General features: G+C 45.2%; 1 protein-coding gene across 2 annotated transcripts in view; it reads right to left on the reverse strand.

The window, feature by feature from the left end:
* Positions 1-6,183: 6,183 nt before the first annotated feature.
* The window catches only part of nova2 (NOVA alternative splicing regulator 2), an 80,153-nt gene continuing 67,178 nt past the window's right edge, over positions 6,184-19,158 (reverse strand). For both annotated transcript variants that reach the window (XM_035622723.2, XM_035622724.2), the window contains one exon: positions 6,184-18,623. In XM_035622723.2, coding sequence (XP_035478616.1) covers positions 17,604-18,623 — 1,020 coding nt within the window. In that variant the 3' untranslated portion in view covers positions 6,184-17,603. The remainder of the gene's footprint in view (positions 18,624-19,158) is intronic.

Consider the following 19,158-nt stretch of genomic DNA (forward strand, 5'->3'; position numbering starts at 1 on the left):
TTGCCCAGCATGTAAATTGCAGGGGATAGAGTGATTGTGTATCTTTAAGATTCCAAACATCTGCTGTTTATGCTGACAAAAGCTCGACCACGGCGGAACTCGAGGCAAGCTGTCGGAGGAGAGGGAGAGAGGGGCTGACGGATTTAAAAAAGAGAGGGAGACTGAATGGGGGCAGGGAGTGAATAATAAAATTTGAATAACAAATGAATGATGAATATAATTGTCTTTCAGGTAGAATGTCACTGATATCATTGGTTGGGTGAAGACACTTCACAGTTGTCGGACAGAACAACGCAGATCTGCAGAGTCCCAGCAGATTCTCTCACTGATGCCTGTGATTTCCATAAATGGAGGATAGTTTGTTCGGTCACGCCTGTCCACCATGTCGGGGCCCGGGGGGTAACGGACTCAACCCGAGCACTGAGCCTGTTTGTTCAGCTCTAACTGAGCAGGGTTTTAAACGGTGGTTGTTTAGTGTTTAAATGTGCATGCACAATTACAATTAAGTCAAATATAAGTGCAGATTTTCTCTGTCTGTTATGTGTCATTAAATCAATTTTATTGCAGCCTAAACCATTTAGAGAGCTGCTATGGGAAAAAGAATGAGAGACAAGTGATGCACACACACACACACACACACACACACACACACACACAATAATTACATTTGAGAGCTTCCTCACTGGTTTTATCTCCATCTATAATAAATAAAACATATAAATGCACCCCGACACGCACACACACACAGGTTATTATCCCTGATGCCATTTGCTGCATGTATTTCCTTGATATTCTCTGCTGATGACTTTTCTCTCCATTCACTCCTCCCTCCCCCCCCTCCCCCTAATTCCACCTGAAGTATATTTTCCAGTTTTCCTCCAAGTGCGTTTGTTCAGCGTTAAACTTTTCTCCAATTCCCCCGACGTTCTCCACTGCAGCAAGTGCATTTCTGTCAGTAACTTCTCTATCCTTTTTACCATTTAGCTTTTTCTCTCGTGTTTTTATGCTCTCCTTGTGGTCATATCGTATATATCTAAACAGATTCTTCTTTCAGCCATATTTTTGGCCTTGTTTTCCTTTTTTTTAGTAGTAACTCTGTTAGTTATTAGTAATTAGTTATTGACAGTAAGTCTTTAGTTGCTATCATTACTTTCTTTAAGCTTGTGATTGTGTTTAATCATTTTCTAAACAATTTAATACAGAATTATTCTTCTTGGAGGGTAGAATCATGAATATGTGCCTCCTTGACTTGAGCTTAGCAAAACCTTTAAATCTTGAAATAGCCAAGAAGAAATCTATTTTTTTCCCCTTCATAGCTGCTTCTAAGACTGTTACCCTGGAAGAGCCTTTTATGCGTCTTCCTCCTGCGCGTGCAGCGCTTGAATGCTCACACGTCCCTCTGGCGCTGCAATTCCACTCTGCTACAAAGTCGGCTCGTGGCTTTGCTGCATTAAAATGCCTCGTTTTTTCGAGGCCAAAAATATTCGGGGCCACAGGCTCTGAATTATTTTTTTTCCCAAGCCCTGAATGATCCGACCTTCTGAAGTATCGTGACGAGGCTTGCGCTGACATTGACCCACCAGTGCTTGGACCGATTGGCCTTTACTCACATTCTGGCTTTAGTTCTCCCAGTGTGGATGTATCCAGCATGAACTTGGGTATCCAAGCACTAACTGGATGCGCTGAAAAAGAGGTTTGGTCGCGTTTCATCGTCATCGCTCCCTCCACTGTGAGTAAAACAAGCAACGCATGCTCACTGATGGGTTGCTCTTGCTCCTCCACCAGGAACAAGGAATACTCTGTGGGACTCATTACATTACTAATTTATGCTAATAAATGTTTACCATTTAGAGGTGGGGGCCGACACCTCACTTGTTAATGTTGCACTGCCCCCTGAATCCTAGCGCGCTGGTTTTAAAGAGGGTCTTCCCCAAGGGACAGTGAGTGAAGCCGGGCGAGAGAGACCAATGCATACTGGACGTATGCGCGGTCCCACAACATAAATAATTTGCTCTAATGCTCTCTATGTTCAACTTATCCCCGTATGCCTGCCTGCATTGTGCAATTACGATGTGTCAGTACTTTCAACACTGTGGATGTGGAACGGCAGGTTTATAAAAAACGAGTGCTCGGGATAAGGGGGTTCCTGGTTTCAAATAGAATCAAATAATAAAAATTCCTGACAGGTGGTTTCACCATTTCAAATTTGAATTATCGTGTTTGATTACCCTACAATGAAATACCGTGCACCGTGGGTTTGTTTTGAAATGTGTTGGAAGGCGGCGACAGCGCTCCGGAGATTTCTGAGCCTCCAAAGAGGACAGAGACGGAAGTGTGGTCGTATTTGGGTTTTAAAAGAGCGCTGGGGGAAAACTCCACAGCGGAACAGGCAGAAACACTGCCGAACGTGGATATTCAGAACGGGGGAGAATGTCATGGTTTATCTGTCTAACTTCCTGACGGCTTTTCAATACTGTAAGCTTGCAGTGTTACAAACGTAAAAACCCCACGTGTTGTTGTACTGCTAATTGCGTCTGCGGATTCCTTTCACCCATTGCACAAAATAACACATTATGTAGTTTAGTCACCCAGCCAACATATTTTTATTCATCTGATCTGAAAGATCTGAAACACTAGACTGCGACAAGACTCTTGTGTCAATTGTTGGGCCCATTGTGACTGTTACCATCCGTCCACTCATTTGTATTTATGTAAATTGTGCACAGGGATATTGCGTATACTCAAATGCTACACAAAGGATAGACTGTGTGATAACTGCTAACCGTGATCATTTTTGGTCACTGTAATGGGGATATGAAATCATCTCTATACACTGTTACAGTACGATGTGTGTGTTTTTTCCAGACTACGTTTTAGTTCAAATGCTCTGTAACCTGCCGGTGGACAACTCAAAAGAACTGGCCTACTTAGAAGAGGTGCCACAACGAATACCCACATTAATCCTGAGAAACAAGGCCACAGTTTTATATTCCAAAAGAATATAATATGCAGTGCCCACAAAGGCACAGTATGCTCACAGAAATATAGGGCACATGGGCATTGGAATGACATTTTCTCTCTGCAAGAAGCAGATTCCCATTTCCACCTCACTTCACAGGGACGACCTGGGAATTCCTGTGAGCATCTCCTCTGGGGAGTATTCTCAGAGTTCAGATAAACCAAGAAACATGTAAATACATAGTGGAAAAGAATAAATGAGGACGGAGGGAGGGAAATCAATATACAGCCTCCGGGAGCAGAGGTGCGCTACACGCAGTAGCAGGTACTTTGTTAGTGCTGAGAAAGAAAAAATAACCAGCTACGAGTGTAGCACGACTTGAAAAGTTGTAAACATAGACTTCTCCTGGCTGAAATATTTGATCTGAAGATCAATCAAATGACTTTAAGGGTCTGTGGTTTCAGTTAAAGTCAGGGTTTTTACATTTCTGGGAGCTTTTCATGCTTGCAGTGGCGGTGTGACAGTACGAGCACCGCCCGGGCGCCCTACTTTCAGAGATGTCTGTGATCCATATGTTGGTGCGAGGCGTTCAGGAGCACTGCTAGTTTATCATGGTAGCTGTCACCCGGGCTCCTCTGTGGCTCCTCTCAGCTGCTGCCTCTGTAAAGGCTGGAGCTGTCTGCACAGAAGTAGGGCAACAGTGAACTGAAAAAGAACCAAACTGTTCTGGGGACCCACAGATTATTGTACACTAGTTAATGCAAATTATAGATCTGTCCAATTACATTGGATTAGAGTACTTTGTGTAAACATTTATGTAATAAAAACATAATTTATCTTATTAACGGAGATAAAACATTTTAAATCATGCTAATCTGCTGAAAAAACACGCTTCTCATGATGCTTATGGACGCGATACCGAAATTTATTCTGTATTTTAATGTAGGAACAGGACTTTCTTGTTTTCGAAGGCCTTCTTTTTGTTTTCTTCGCATTCATTCTGCCGCAGCGTTTATTGTTTTGATGATGCAAGCTGTTTCTAGAGATCTAGGTTCACTGTCCTCGCAGCGGTCGAGCTGCATAATGCACGACAGATCTTCGATACATCCCCTGCATTTGTGTTTCTAGCAGTACGCGGCTCGAGGCTTTAAAGCCATATTCTTCCACAAAAACACAATTTCCACCCGTCTTAAGTTATGAAAACAACCCTGAGCAACTTACCTCCCGTATCCTCAGAGGTCTCTGTGGCTCTCACAGAACCAACAACACCTTTGGGAGCTGAGCTAAGGCACATTTGCATTCATCACAAACACCGGAGCGCATGTCAGAGCACATTTTAGGAACCGTCGGACAGATGAGGAGGGAAAGCGGGGAAGCGCACCGGCAGAGAGCTTCCCTCCGCATTTTAATCCTTTCAAAAGACAATTCAAAACAATAATACACCGAGACAAGGTTTTGACATATGAAAGCATTTTTTGGAGGCAATACGTCCTCAGAGACAGAAATAATCTTATTGACTCAGTTGGTCAGACAAGGACATGTGCAGAGCCAAAGACGCTGATTATTAAGTCAATGTACTTGTTGTAAGTTAGTCTCTGAATATATAAGTGAGCTGATATGAGGAGAAAGCTGCAGATTTCTGCATCTCCAAACTGCCTCGCTCCAAAGGACATGGAGGGCGTGTTAACCCCCTGTGTGCCTGGATGTTCCCTTTAGATCTGTGGGCGGAGCTTAGCTGGTTATAGCTAGATCACAACTGGTGACTATGGTGACCACACGCCGTCAAACAGTCTACCAGTTGAGTTCAGACAGGAAACGTGCTTGCTGATTGTCTTTTATCAGAAGGCTTTTATGAATGTTTGACATATGCCCTGTTTTATTTCTGTGTACGAAACCTCTGTTGGATTCCAATTCTTTCCCTTTCGGCTAAGCACTCGGCTAGTTTTGGTACATTTTCGCTCAAGTTGTTACATTCAGTTCAGTACAGAACCAGGTCCATACAGCACTGTCAATGCCTTTGCAGACATTTATTTGTAATTGTTTTCTGTGGCTTCAACATGTGTGTATTGATTAACAGCGGACTTCTGAAATTCGCCCAGATTCTGTGTGTCCCAGAATGGGAACAGTTCACATTTTATGCATAATCAGGCCAGATGATGGCTCATCCCCCATCTCCTCTCCGCTGCTGGTCTGTTTGCTATATGCTTCAGTCTATTGTTACTGAGCCAGTAGACTCTGGTTCTTTTGGCTCTGCGTGTAAGGTTTTACATCATCCAGCGGGATTATTTTTGCTCCTTCGGCGCATCAGCCTCCGAGAAATGAAAAAGGAAATACAATCTCCCTTTTACATATTACGATGACAGTTTGATTGTATTTTGCTGTTGTTTATATTTTTCACTGTCAACCTTGTACATATGTAGTATGCGTGAGTTTACTAGGAAAAAATATAGTTGTAAAGAAAAGTTTCACCCCCTTTTTTGTCTTTTCTTGATTGCGGATACTTTTAGCTGCCTGGAAGACCCATGTATTTGCTTGTTTGCCGTGATCTAACTCATCAGGAGTGTCCTGCAATGTGCACTCTGTCATACACACTATATAAAAAAAAACAAACCCACCACATAAAACCAGTGACCTTCTTGCTGGAACCTGGAGGAACTTCTTTAGTATGGAGAAAGGTGTGTGGGAAGAGTGACAGGAGGTTGGTCGGACCATGCTGTGAATTGTGACTCCATTTCCCTGGGAGCTTTGAAACCACAGCTCAAAACGCCACTAGCCGCTTAGTCGATGGCATGAAGAGGGCTGAGACGATTTGGCCAGAGGTCGCAGGAGCTGATTGGCTGGTTGGTGGAATCATGGTGGATGCGGGGGTGCAGGTGTTTGTTGATCAGATGACTCTGGTGCACAGGAGGATTGTGGGTAGATGGATATGTCAGAGAGTTGAACCCCACCCCTTCTTGATTGTGATGCCTGTCGTAGGGAAAACGGCGATGTGTGAAAGTGGATCAAACCCTGGTTGTCTTTAAACTCTTGACCTTCGCTAACAACCCGAACTAAATCGAGCCCTCCTCGAAAGCCTCCGAATATCTGAGTGGAAGCACATTACCAGGCGCCATGTTGGATCAACTTACCTCTTAACAGCGAATCTACTGCATTATCCAAAGCCTTTCTTGGCACTGATTTTAACAAACAAATGTGCGAGGGCTTACTCCTGAAGACTAAAGATGTTACTTTGCTTCAATGGTTTATTTTACCCATAACCATGTACAAATAAACAAAACCTTTACAGCTTTGTATGGTCACACATTTAGCATTCATTGGTCCATAAGCACTCCTCACGGCGACATGAAAACACTGTTATAAGACAGCGACATTGATTTTCCAACATCGGCGTCTCAACGTTGCACTGACGTCACAAATGTACCATCCATTCTAACAATTTCATTGCAAATCAAAATAGTCACATGCAATGATTGAAAAAAATTACATTACCTCATGTCACATAGAAAGTAAGCGAAAAGTTCCATCACTTAGAAATGAGTACTCTTCAGAGAGTTGTCTCTCTCTCTCTCTCTCTCTTTTTTTCTTTTAAAGTCCTAGACATTCTTTCAACAGCGTTGTTGGTCTCATTTGGGTTGTAAACATTAGTTACAGTGCCTAGCTTCCTTCACCTGGCTGGCTGTGTAGCGTCTCTCAAGAGAATTGGTCAATCAATACTATCAATCAACTGATCGAGAGGAATTGGTCAGTGGTCAATCAGTTGTACAAGGAATTTCTGGTGCGAGGACATGATCGTCTTTGGGCTCAGTTCGGGGCAACAGGACACCAGCGAGAGACTGGAGAACAGACTGAACAGTAGATCTATATAAGACACCCTGAGATTCACGACTACATCTCCTTCGTCTGTCACCCCTTCTCCCTATCCTCACTCTTCCTCTATTTTCTTCTTCTATGGAACGATCATAGTCAGGTGGGCGTGGCCTCGGCAACTGAGGAAGATGGTTGGTTGGTTGGTTGGTTGTGGCGGAAGCCGGTTGCAGCGCAACTGGCTCCTCGGTGGTTGGCATGGAGACAGGTTAAGGTGGATTCTGACCTGGTAAGGTAGTATGCAGCACGTACAGTAGTATGAACAGTAGAATGTAATATGGAGCTCTGGGGAAAATATCTGGATTTAAAATGGTTTCAAACTGGTCTGAGAATTAATGAACACAAGTGCGCCTCATGCCGGTTAAAGGGTCAGTTCATCCAAATTGTACCAACATGTGGTGTCAAGTTATGCAAATGCCATCTGTTTGATTACTTTCACCATCCCACAAAAATGGGATTTTATTTCTAGTGCAGTGGAGTCTGGTTTACCCAGAGCAACAGGGACAGAGATATTGGTGCAGACATTTTGATGTAGGATTTCCATGCTGTGAGCACCACACACTGAAGACCAGTCACCTCCACTGTTTTGGGCTGGAGGCAGATACGTCTAAACCTGGACAAACAAACACTTATTCCAGGGTGAACTGACCATTTAAAAATTTGAAATACTAAAAACTTGAAGTGTTCTTGTTTTTTTTAAAGCATCTTAAGGAGAGCCATGTTACATTTATAAAAAAACAAACATGTTATAATCAATCAAAGATTGAAAACGACCATAATGAAACCAAACCAAGCGCACCTCAAGTTTGAACACTTGAACGTCCATTCTAGATGTGTATTTATCCCCAGATCTGTCGGTATGTAACAGTAGATTGTGACAGTAGTATGTTATCGATGGAGAAACATCACATGGGGCTGACGTGGTGTGCAGCAAAGGATGGCGCAGGGGAAGGCGGTAGTGGTGGACAGTGATTGGTTGATTTGGTTGGTCAGGTGACTGAAGGGGGTTATGGACAGTCGAGTTGAGTCAGATCACATGATGAGGGTTTGCAGCTATAACGTCAGGAGGTTCCATTGGGAAGTATGGAAGCCTGACAGGTTTTAGCTTTTGGTGGACACTGGACAAAACACCCACCCGAACCCCCCGCTCTCACAGAGCCAGCACGCGCACATACACACACACACACACACACACACACACACACACACACACACACACGTAAATATACACGCATTCATACACAAGGGAGTGGACAGGGACATGGACATGGGGACACACACACACAAACCATATTTTACATAGACACACACAAACACACAGCTTAAGTTAATTTACACTCACGCACACGGTATATTCATGATGACACAATAATTCCGAAACAGTTTATCACACAAACCCACATTCACTACACACACACACACACACACACACACACACCCTGAGTCACACAAGCGCACACACTCTTGCCCACCCCCAGACTTGCGATGTGTTACTGTGATGATGCAGAGTGTGGTGGAAGGTGAAGAATAAGACAACGGAAGACAGGTGATGCTAAAATGAACATTTATAATGACTGCTGTTGCTGTCGCAAAATAAGAATCCTTAAAAAAAGACCTCATATATATTAGCACTAGATTGCCCACTTCACTGGTAATCCACAAGTCAAGAAACACAACTCACTAGGTTTTTTTTTTCTCTTTACAAACACAATGCTACAATTACATTAAATATTGAATACTCTTTAAGTCAGTTAATGAATGTTGTTAAAAGCAACCACTAAAATACTAAAAAAATAAAAACAAAACAATAATAATATTAATTCACCTTTTTTCCAGTCGTTCCCTTTTTCTCGTTGCGTTGTTATTTATTAATAGTGTAATAATAATAATAGTCTGAGAAATAAATAGCTCATGTGGTGTTCTCGGGGCAAATGGGGGCAGGCAGCATAAATCAAGAGTGGAGCTCAGAGCAATGTGATGAGATGGTGGAGTCTAATCTCGCGTTAATACTTTCAAAATGTCTCTGATGTCGAGGTGATATATGGAGATATGCACAGGTTTGGTTTCTGCAGGCAGCAGAATGTTTGAGTGGCACCTGCAGGGGTTCATCATCCCTAAACTATCGTTCTATTTCATGTAAACTAGGACTGTATTGCACAAAAGTTAGCAGCTCAGCTTCCTCATTTTTTTTTTAGCCCGGGAGGAGCTTAGTCACTATTTATTTTTCTCTTAGTTTCCTCTGTCCACCTCCCTGGGGTGTTTTTTCCTTCTCTCCAAACCTGGAGGAGCCACGTCGAGCCGCTTTCCACGATGATATGTCTCTAACACGACCAAGCGTTTGCAATAACTATGGCTCGATGATAAAAAGAAAAAAAGATACTAGCGCCACTACGACTCACTGTCAGGAAAACACCAACGAATGCACAGAAACAAGCCTACGTTGAGAATGGCTCGGACTACTTCTCAAGGGTTAGTATTATTCATTTGATGAGCACAGTTATCTAAAGAGTTTGCCGGCCGACATGGAAGCTAAACAGCGAATACAGTAGGTAAAGTAACACTAATAACGACGGCACAGGTTAACACAGTAGAACTAGAATAGCCGATTATACAGGCAGACCTAACTATTGGATAGAGAGGATGAAAAGTGTAATGGTCGTCTACGGTGTCCACTAGTTCCTCATTATGCTGCCAGCCCCTTACTGCTCAACACTTTCTCTCTTTACAGCTCAGCAAGAAATCTGACAAAAATATTTACAATGCGAGAGAAAAAAAATGAAATTGTGGAGAAACAGTTGTTTAGAGTTTTTTTTTCTTTTTTTTTTTGTTTGTCTGCATTTCTTTCTTTTTTTTGGATGTTTTTTTTCTCTTCCTTTCGTGTTTTTTTTGTTCTTTTTTTTCCCCCTTTACATCTCAGAGAATTGTCCCCGATGATGAGCAACAAACAAACAAACAAAAAAAAATCCCCAATCGTATATCAGCTAGCATTGCACAGTCTCAGAGAGGTTTTGGGTATGGAATGGAGAGTTATCTTCCAAACAGTTGGATGGACACAGAAGGGGGGTTGGAGGAGAGAGAAGGTCAATAAAGTTCATGAGGGTGTGAAAGTTCAAAAAAGTTCAAGAAGACAGAGGATGGCTGCGCAGCTGACGGTGCGTAAACACTCCCCACACCACCGCATGGAGGGGGGGGGGGGGGGGGGGGGGGGGGGCAGTGCGTGTGTCGGCGTGCGTGGTTTGGATGTTAAACAACAACAAAAAAATCATCATTAGAAAATGGAGTTTTTGAATCTTTCCCATTGAGAAAAATCAAATGGAGCGAGAGCAAGAGAGGAGGGGGGGTAAGGAGAGAGAAAAGGTGAGGGGGGGGGGGGGGGGGGGGGGGGGGGGGGGGGGGGGGGGGTAGAAAGAGGGGGAGGTGAGGAGAGTGAAAGGTGCCCCCAACACTATGGCACACAATCAATGAAGTCCCACCGGCTGAAGAGATGACAGAATTAGGAAAGCAGCTGGCATGAGCGGTAGGGCTTTTTTTTTTTTTTTTTAGGTAGGTTGAGAGGCAGGACAGTAGGTAGGTAGCCAACCTGCAGAGGGGTTAATCCTTCTGTGGGGGGTGGTGAGGAGGAGGAGGAGGAGGAGGAGGAGGTGGTGGTGGTGGTGGTGGGGGGGCAAGGTGCTGTTCAGTTGAGGCGTCATGAGCGACATCATGTTATGAGGGCGGAGCATGCTGGCTTCATGGGTGCTTCCAGGATGGATGTCCGACACACAAGAACAACTCAAAGAAACGCTTGGAATGGTAGTTGTTGTCTTTTTTTTTTTCTGTTTTTGTTTTGTTTTCCTCACTGTTCTATTTTGGCACTCGAGAGAAGAGGCTTGTCGGGAGGCGGAGGAGGAAAGTGTGTGTATGTGTGGGGCGAAGAGGAGAAGTGGGCAGTGAAAGTGCAAAAAAAGAGGCCATGGAAGAGTGTGTGTGCAGGGGGTGGGGGGGTAAACAGGCTACACACAGAAATGGCATTTTGTTAAAACTGGTCTAGGTTAGACAGAGCATACAGTACAAATCAAAACCAGGAAGAAAAAAAAAAAACAGAACGAGAAGAAGGAACAGAAAAACAGTGATATGACAAATGCAGTCTACAGTTGCTGGTGCTTCGATGGGGCCCGAGATTGGGGGGAGGGGGGGGGGGGTGGAAAAAGTGGAAAAAGCAGGGTCCCGTAATATGTCTGAGAGGGCGTTTGAAGAGGTGAGAGGGTCAGTGATGGGTGTGGGTGAGAGTGGGTTTGAGTTTGTGGAGGTGGGTGGGGCCGCGGCGGGCGGGGAGAGGCGGACAATCTGAGGACAATGTCAAAGAGCCACACACCCAGAGAAGCAATGAGGTCACCTGGCTAGCAGGCCAGAGTTCAGTTTGCATTCCTCGACGCGTCAGAATAAAGATAAAGGAAACAACCATGACTAGCCGGCCACGTTGCAACACAGACACCACGAGCACAGAACTGGCCTGAAGCAGACAGACTCAGAGAGAGGGAGAGAGAGGAGCATGCACATCGAAATACACCGCTGAATACACACCTACAACAAGGCTACACATCTACAGTAGTCTCACACACGGACCCCCACCTCAGCTCAGCCCGCCATGCACGGTAACAGCAGAGGGCTTAGTGCAAACATGTCCCTAAGAGTAGTAATGGAAATTATTTCCTTCTTTTCTTTTTTCATGGAGTCTTGTAGGAGGCGGGCCATTAACCATGACAACATGTGTCAGGACACACACCATGACCACACGTTTCTGGTTATATAATAAAGGGTGAGAGAGGGAGAGAGGTGGCTGGACTTTGGCCATTTTAGTCGGTTTGTTTTCACATTTGTTTTGGACTCTGCAGCATAGCGCCAAATTGAACTGAAGTGGAAGAAAAACAGCTCGAGAAAGAGAGAGGGATCAGGATTTTAAAAAACAACACTCACTCACTCTTTGAGATCACCCTGGCAATGTTCAGTGTGGCTTCCCTCCCCAACGTCAGAGCATTGCATTGCATACTAAGGGAGGGACAACACAGTCCGTCCTAAATTTGAGGCCTCCGAAGGGAGACCCGAACCACAACGCACACTTGTGTGCGTGTCCGGGGGGGGGGGGTCGCAGATGAGGGAGGGGCTGTTGTGAAAATCTCCCAAGCCTGTTGTTAATACACCGGGAGATGCTCCATGTCGTATTTGAGGTCAGTAAGGTGCATATCAGTGACAAGACAGGCCACAGCTCAGAGGGCGGGGGTGGGGGTGGGGGCGGGGGTTAAAAGGACAGACAACAGCGTTATACTGAGAGCTCCACAAAGCACGTTGAGGGGTTAGTAATGTTAGAGTACAAAAACACACAAAAGCCTCTACTGCACGTCAATGGTCAGAGGAGTGATATGCAAACGTATGCAGAGGTGAGTACATTCATGGACAATCTCAGTCTTTTTTCTTTTCTTTTTTTCCAAAAATTCAATCCTGATTTTTTTTCCTCTTTTCGTCCCCCCCCCCCCCCCCCCCCCCCCCCCCCCCCCCTTTCCCCAAAGTGAGGATAGCGAGTGAGAAAGTTTCTAGTACGAGCTCACTCAGCAAGTAGCAAAATAGTCTTAGGTTTGTTCGAGAGTTTTGTTCGTTCCCCCCCCCCCCCGCCGAGGAAGGTCAGACGCACGAACGACAACATCCGCATTGCGCTGTGACGTCGGAAAAACCATCATCATCTTGTGGCCCGGGGACCAGGACTCGACGTGAACACGTTGAAAAGACGACGGACATTTGAACGCGTGTAAAACAATATCAAAATGCTCGACCTTTATCGGCATGCAAGGGTTTGTCTCCGAAAAATGAACGACACACTGCCTAATTTTTATTTCACTTCTTTTTTTTGTGTGTGTTTCTTTAATTCCCCCCCCCCCGCACTTTTTTTTGTCCACGTTTCACTTTGATATCATGCAATATAGACGTGCAAAAAAGATAACATCTATTTCCACAAAATACATTTTCATCGTAACTATAAAAGGCTGTATTTAAGAATGCTATCTAGTCACATTTTTCTTTTAGCACTATTATGCAAATCTATCACTATATTGGTTCGTCTAGCCCCAGAGTCGTAGTGCTGTTGCATTCTGGGGAGGGTAGTTCCCGGAGGACTGGCTAACGCGTGGCTAACATGTCGGTTCCCTCCTCTTGTGGCAGGAACAGAGAGGGCTTTAACAAACTGCTATACTGAGGCGCTTCGTCCTTCAGTCTACCTAGTTCTTAAAAACGGTCACTGGGACGGCTCCCTTCCTATGTCAATTATAAATATGGTTCATTTGGCACTCTTCACATTTTCTTAATACAAAAGTATGTCTCCTCTTATCTAACGTGGTTTAAATCAACTCATTTACAGTTCCACTCCGCAAAGACCTATTTTGGCACAAGTTTTAACTTAAGGTTAGAATGACTATTATTAACTTACGATAAGTTTATAACAGAGTGTTGTATTACGCTGCCACTTGAGACTAGCCTCTCCAGCTAAAGGACAGATTTCGATATGTTTTTAACCTTGTATTTTTAGTACATCAGTTATTATTAAATAGCAGCATATTTCACAAATTATTATTTTTTCTCTTACTCGTGTAAACCTATTCAATATCTACAAGTAAATCCAAAAGCTCCTACGGCGGACAGAGGATAAAGGACAGGACAAGACGACATGCCACTACGTGTATTGCTTCCAGTAATCATCACATTTTTATCTCCATCACCCGACATAAAGATACCTAAAGAGATTGGCCGCTGTGTAAAAAGACAAACTGAGAACAAAGACCTTTCTAAGGTTTAGTGAATGAGATGAAAAACAAATCCGTCCCGTGTCAGTTAAATTTCCTGGCGCCTAAATCAGGAACTGCAATGCAGTTTTCTCCGTTGTAAATGTACTGTGCTGCATCCAAAAGTAAGTCAGCAATGAAACTTTGCGGCTTGTCTCTGTGAAATGACACAACTAAGGCTTTAATTATTTTAATATCCTAAAATCATCTTTAGATCATTTATTTTTATTTTTATAACAGAATTGTTGATTAATCCCTGAACTAGTTGATGAAAACATACTGACCAAAGCATGTCAAAAGTTTCCAGAACGTTCCAAAGCCCAAACATATTCACCTTACAGCTGCAATCAGCAATTCTTTGCCATTTCCTAAATGAGGAACCTGACTTAAAATGCACCCAAATTATAAACTGACCCATTAATTGAATACAACACAGTACATTTCCACAGCATAAGAAAAGCCCGCTACCTCCTAATGGTCTCTGACAAAATATCCAGCAAAAAAAACAACCAAACCCCATCGATGACAAATTATTCCCTCACGATATGTGTGTGTGTGTTTGATGTCTGTGCAGCAAATTATTGTCGTTTCACTTGAGTGTCATCAAATTAGGATCCAACGCACTGATAGGAGTGTTTGTGCACTGTGCCCCGCCGGCCTCAACTATGACCTCCTCTGCAGGCGTGTGCGCTTTCTGATGGTGGTGCACCAAGGGCGCCTCCGAGGCCCCCAGCTGCCCGAGGAGGCAAAGACGAGAGAGACTCAACCCGCGGTGTTTGTCAGGGGCAAGCAGCAGACATGCATTGATCATAAACACCAGACATAGTCACCCATGGAGCGATGCGGTAGGAGGAGAGGGGGTGTCAGGATGGGAGTGCTCTGGAGGACTGAAGACGGGTGTGAGGGAGGGTGAGGAGAGTGTGGATGGTGTTAGATGGGAGTAAAGAAGCCTCCTTACCAAGCTGTGGAGATAAACCCTCACTGGCGCTCCAACAGAGAGACACATTCGATAGCACAGTGGAGGACTTTGAGTCGGATTGGTTGAATCAAGAAAGTCTCTTGGGTTTTTGTTTTGGTTGTCCCCTACCCTCCCCTCACCAGGCTGTTTAGGTCAATGAATCAAATGCACCCCCCTCCATGTTTGTTTTTGGCATTTAACGTGTCGTCGCACTTCAACTCCTGTTGGACTGAAGTATCAGTCCAGGGGATGTGCAGTGCATTGCGATTTTCTACTGTTTATGAAAAAGATACAGCTTCCGATAGAAAAGTGAATTTAGAAATTTGTTCCAGTCTTTTCAATCTGCTACTGGACACCTAACGCTCCCCCAACATCCCGCCCTCTGATTACAACGCAGGTAAGTAGAATGTAATTGATCTCAACTCTTGACCTCAATTGATTGATCCTCTTCATCGACCTAGTCTCTTTCTCCTCCTTCAGTATTCAGATATGACGTGCATTTTCTGGTGAAGTTCTTCATATGCATTCTACATATATTTCATATATGTGTGTTTGTTTTTTTCCCTGCCCTACAAAAAACCATCCAATCGCGATTGCCACCTACAGCACACATCCCTGACCTCATAGGCAGGGAGAACTACTCCTTGCTTCACAGTGCATTAAGACAAAAATTCAGTGTACTCCGATTGTAAAAAACAACAACAAAAAAACAGGAGAAAAAAACCCCCAACACAAACAAAAATGAACAACAAAAGAAACAACAGCATCTTCAGCAGCCTCCTGGGTCTACGGTGGCCAGAAAAACCTGTTGCCACGGGAGACCTGCAGTGTGCCAGAGGCAGAAACGAGCGCAACTCACTGGACGCATGTTGAAAAATCTCTCTCTGCCCTTTACCTCATCGGCAGTCGGACGGTTGCTTGATAAGGGCAAAGATCCGCGAGGCTACTCATCTCCTGAACCGATATCCACGCTGCCTTCAAATAGCGAATCTACAGGGGCGTCTTGCAGTGGACCCCCAGGCCAACGCCGTTCCCTCGTCTTGTTTCAGTGTTCCCTCTTACTCCGTGTTTGCATTCCTCAGTAGTACGTTGTGAGTCTGTAAGTGCTCTTGCTTGATCTAGTCTGTGGTTCAGGTTCGTCTAAAGGGTTTGGAAGACCACAGGCCAGGCTACGCAGCAGCAATTCATGGGAGAATTAGTCAACTCAATTATTCATTTCAGTTACAAATTTTGACATTGTCGGCAAACTGTAACTGGCTTCTTTTTTTTTTTTTACTACAGAAATTAACACAGTGGGGATATTTAAGAGCATGAGCTAGAATAGCCGAGCATGATAATCAGGCAATTAAGGTTAATATAGCTGCTAAAATGCTGCTCTGCAGCCTGTGGTGAGTGGTGTACTGAAATTTTCTTGTTAATCTAGAGGTCTCACTGCAGTCTGCATCATAGATATGGTGAATTCCCTTTTCTAGCACCAAATATGGCATCATAGTGTTTTGTTTGTGTGTTTGTGTGTGTAGGTGTGTGTGTTCCCTGTTCTGCTCTTTTACTGGATATATAAAATGATCCTTCACTATAATGATCTCAATGCCTGGGGCGGCTCTCTTACTGGACTTAAATAAGACATATATTACACTATGTGACATTACTATTCATCTTCAATCCATTTAAATTAAAACAAAAGATTCAAATCAAAAATAGTCTCATTTACATTCATGTCAACCTGAATTCACAGATTTCTTTTTAAAAATGAAACAACTGAGCTTCATATGGGTGAACTCATTAATAAATAATGACTATGGTGATGATTCCTATTGTAATAATCTTGACAGTATCATTAATAGAATGATCACAGCAGACTGCAAAAAAATTGCCAAAGACCCTGCGTTTGCCGCGACTCGCACAGTATCGCTCTCGCCGCTTCCTAGTTTTTCGCGCTGCGTGAGGTCATCAGCGTGCGCCTCAGCATTCTATCTCAAACACTAGAGCCCGCGTATGGGGACGATGCCACGTGCGGCAGCAACCATTGCGGCGCTGCACTGCTTGCGGTGCACATCACAGGGTGTGCAGGGGTGTGTGCAGATGAAGAAACACCCAGCTGATTTTCTCCCCCACACCCCTCTCTGGTTTCACCTCTCCCTTCCATCATGTTCCACAAAAGGGGGGCAGGAGGAGAGAGGTGAGATCATAGGCAGGGTAGAGAATGAACAGGGTTGGGCCAAGTCGAGGGTGATTCTTCTCTCACACATCAGCTGAAGTTTGCAGTCTTGTTCATTAAAAAAACAACAAAAAAAACCCCCAACCCTATAAAAGGGCTGGAAGGAGGGGCAGGGCACGGGGGCAAGTAGTGAGAGGGGCTTTGGGGGGGAGTCGGGGAGAGGGGCTCAAGGGACACGTCAAAATTAGAAGAAAAACAAAAACCCTACGGGAGGGTGATGAGTGTGGGCTGCAGCGGGAGGGAAGGGTACGGGTTGTTTCCACAAGAGATTTTGGATTGAGGGGTGGGAGGGTTGTACCCTGTAAACGCCAACCCTCCCCCTCTCCGTGCCCCTGCCCTTCCCTCCCTCCCCCCACTTTTCCTGTAGCGTCTGAGGCAGTCGGCCCGTCTACATGGCATTCAGCTTTGTCCACAAAATACACAAACGAACAAACAGACAGCTTAATTTACGAAACAAAACAATAAAACAAAACAATAAAAAATCCCGAAAGGTCAAGACGTTAAGTAATAAAACCTTATTTACATTTTACACATTTTTTTCTTGGTTTTTCAGCGTGATAACTCGCTCCTCTCCCGCCTCGTCTTCTCAGCACATTTTTGCTTTGCGTCAAATTTTTTTTTTTTAATAAAGAATACTGAAAACACGCAGAAGAAAATGGCGCGGACGACTCCTTCTGACATTCTTGCTCTCCTCTCCTTTTTCCATTCTCACTCTCACTTTGTTATACTCCTCCCCCAAGCCCCCACTCTTTTTTTTCTCCTCTTTTCCTCCTCGTTTCTCATTGGCTGTCAGGTTTAGCCCACCTTCTGTGGGTTGGTGGCACGCACCCCCTGCTCGTAGGTGATTCGCTGGCTGATCAGGTACTGTGCAGCCTGTGTGGCGGCCTGGGAACCCGTGATGGTCACCTTCCTGTTCCGAGTTCCCGGGATGAACTCGCCTTTCTTGGAGATCTGGATCCTGGCGCCAGTCAGCTCCTGGTACTCCACTAGTGTCTTCCCTCCTTTCCCCAAGATGGCTCCCACCAGGTTTTCGGGCACGGCGATCTCCACCACTTCCTTTGCTCCTTCTACCAGCTTCTCCTGGGCCAGTAGAGATGATGCCACCAGCGGTGATGCGCTTAGGTAGCCGTTGGTGGCCCCGGTGGCAGCGGCCAGGGATCCCAAGGAGAATCCTCCCAGACCAGCTGCTGGGTGAGCGGCACTGGTGGATGCATCGCTGGCGTAGGATGCTAACAAATTTGCTGCAGCGGCAGCTGCTGGATTAGCGTTGGCTGCTACGGCGGCTAACACCCCTGAGGCTGCAGCGGGGTTCAGGCCCAGGCCCAGGGAGTTGGTGTTGTAGCCGTAGCTGGCCAGAGTGTTGAGGGCGGAGGTGATGGCCAGCAGGTCGTTGCCCGAGAGGCTGGACATGGTGGTCGGGAAGGCGCCCACCCCTGCCAGGCCAGCCTGGCCGAGCAGAGAGGAGGCCGTGGCCGCCGCAGCAGCTGCCGCGGACGGCATGACCTCGGTCGAATTGGCGTACGGGGAGCCGGTGGGGTTGGAGTTGGCAACTGGCCCCGTGATGTTGGAGTAGGAGATATTGAGGCAGGAGGAGCTCTGCGGGTCCTCCTGGATCTTCTGGACGATGATCTCCACAGCTTTGCGGTTCTGCTCGGGCTCCCCACTGATGGTGACCACACGCTCCTGCAGGTTGATGCCCTCTGGCTTCTGGGATAGCTGGACCCACGCACCAGACTGCTCCATCACTGCCTTGACTGTAGCTCCACCTTTACCGATGATCAACCCCGCCGTGCTGTTGGGGACGATTAGCTTGGCCTGTGGTGAAGGGTAGGGGGGTTTGGAGAAAAGGAGGAAATGGAGAAAAAAAAACAGGTTATTGCTTTGGGAGTGAAGTTTTCATCCGAATCATAGGAAGTCTACTTGAGCTGGCACTCCAGTGAGGACCCAAAATAAAAGCAGGCACCTGGGTGTCACATGAAATTCCCTGAACATCAAAATACTAATAAGAGAAAGTCATGAATCATGAATGGAAGAGGCAGGGAGGGAGCAGAGGCAGGGTAGAGTGAGCCTTTCTACAAAGTCAGCTTGGCAAAGAACCGCTCCTGATATCTTCTGCACCGAGATGTTACGATTAAACTTGCGTGACAGAAACCCCTCTTGCAATTAGAAAAATATGCCGCGCAATGACAAAATAGAGAAGAATTATGCGATCCGCCATGTTGATGAAAAATAAATTCGCCTATCAGTCACAACCTGATATAACAGTGCACAAGTCGAGTAGACTTTGAAGGTTGACGTTTAACGGGACTCTGTCAGAGTCTGCTTTTCAAAAAATGTCCTTGAGAAGGAC

The sequence above is a fragment of the Scophthalmus maximus genome, chromosome 11, assembly GCF_022379125.1.
Source record: "Scophthalmus maximus strain ysfricsl-2021 chromosome 11, ASM2237912v1, whole genome shotgun sequence".
Classification (NCBI taxonomy): domain Eukaryota; kingdom Metazoa; phylum Chordata; class Actinopteri; order Pleuronectiformes; family Scophthalmidae; genus Scophthalmus; species Scophthalmus maximus.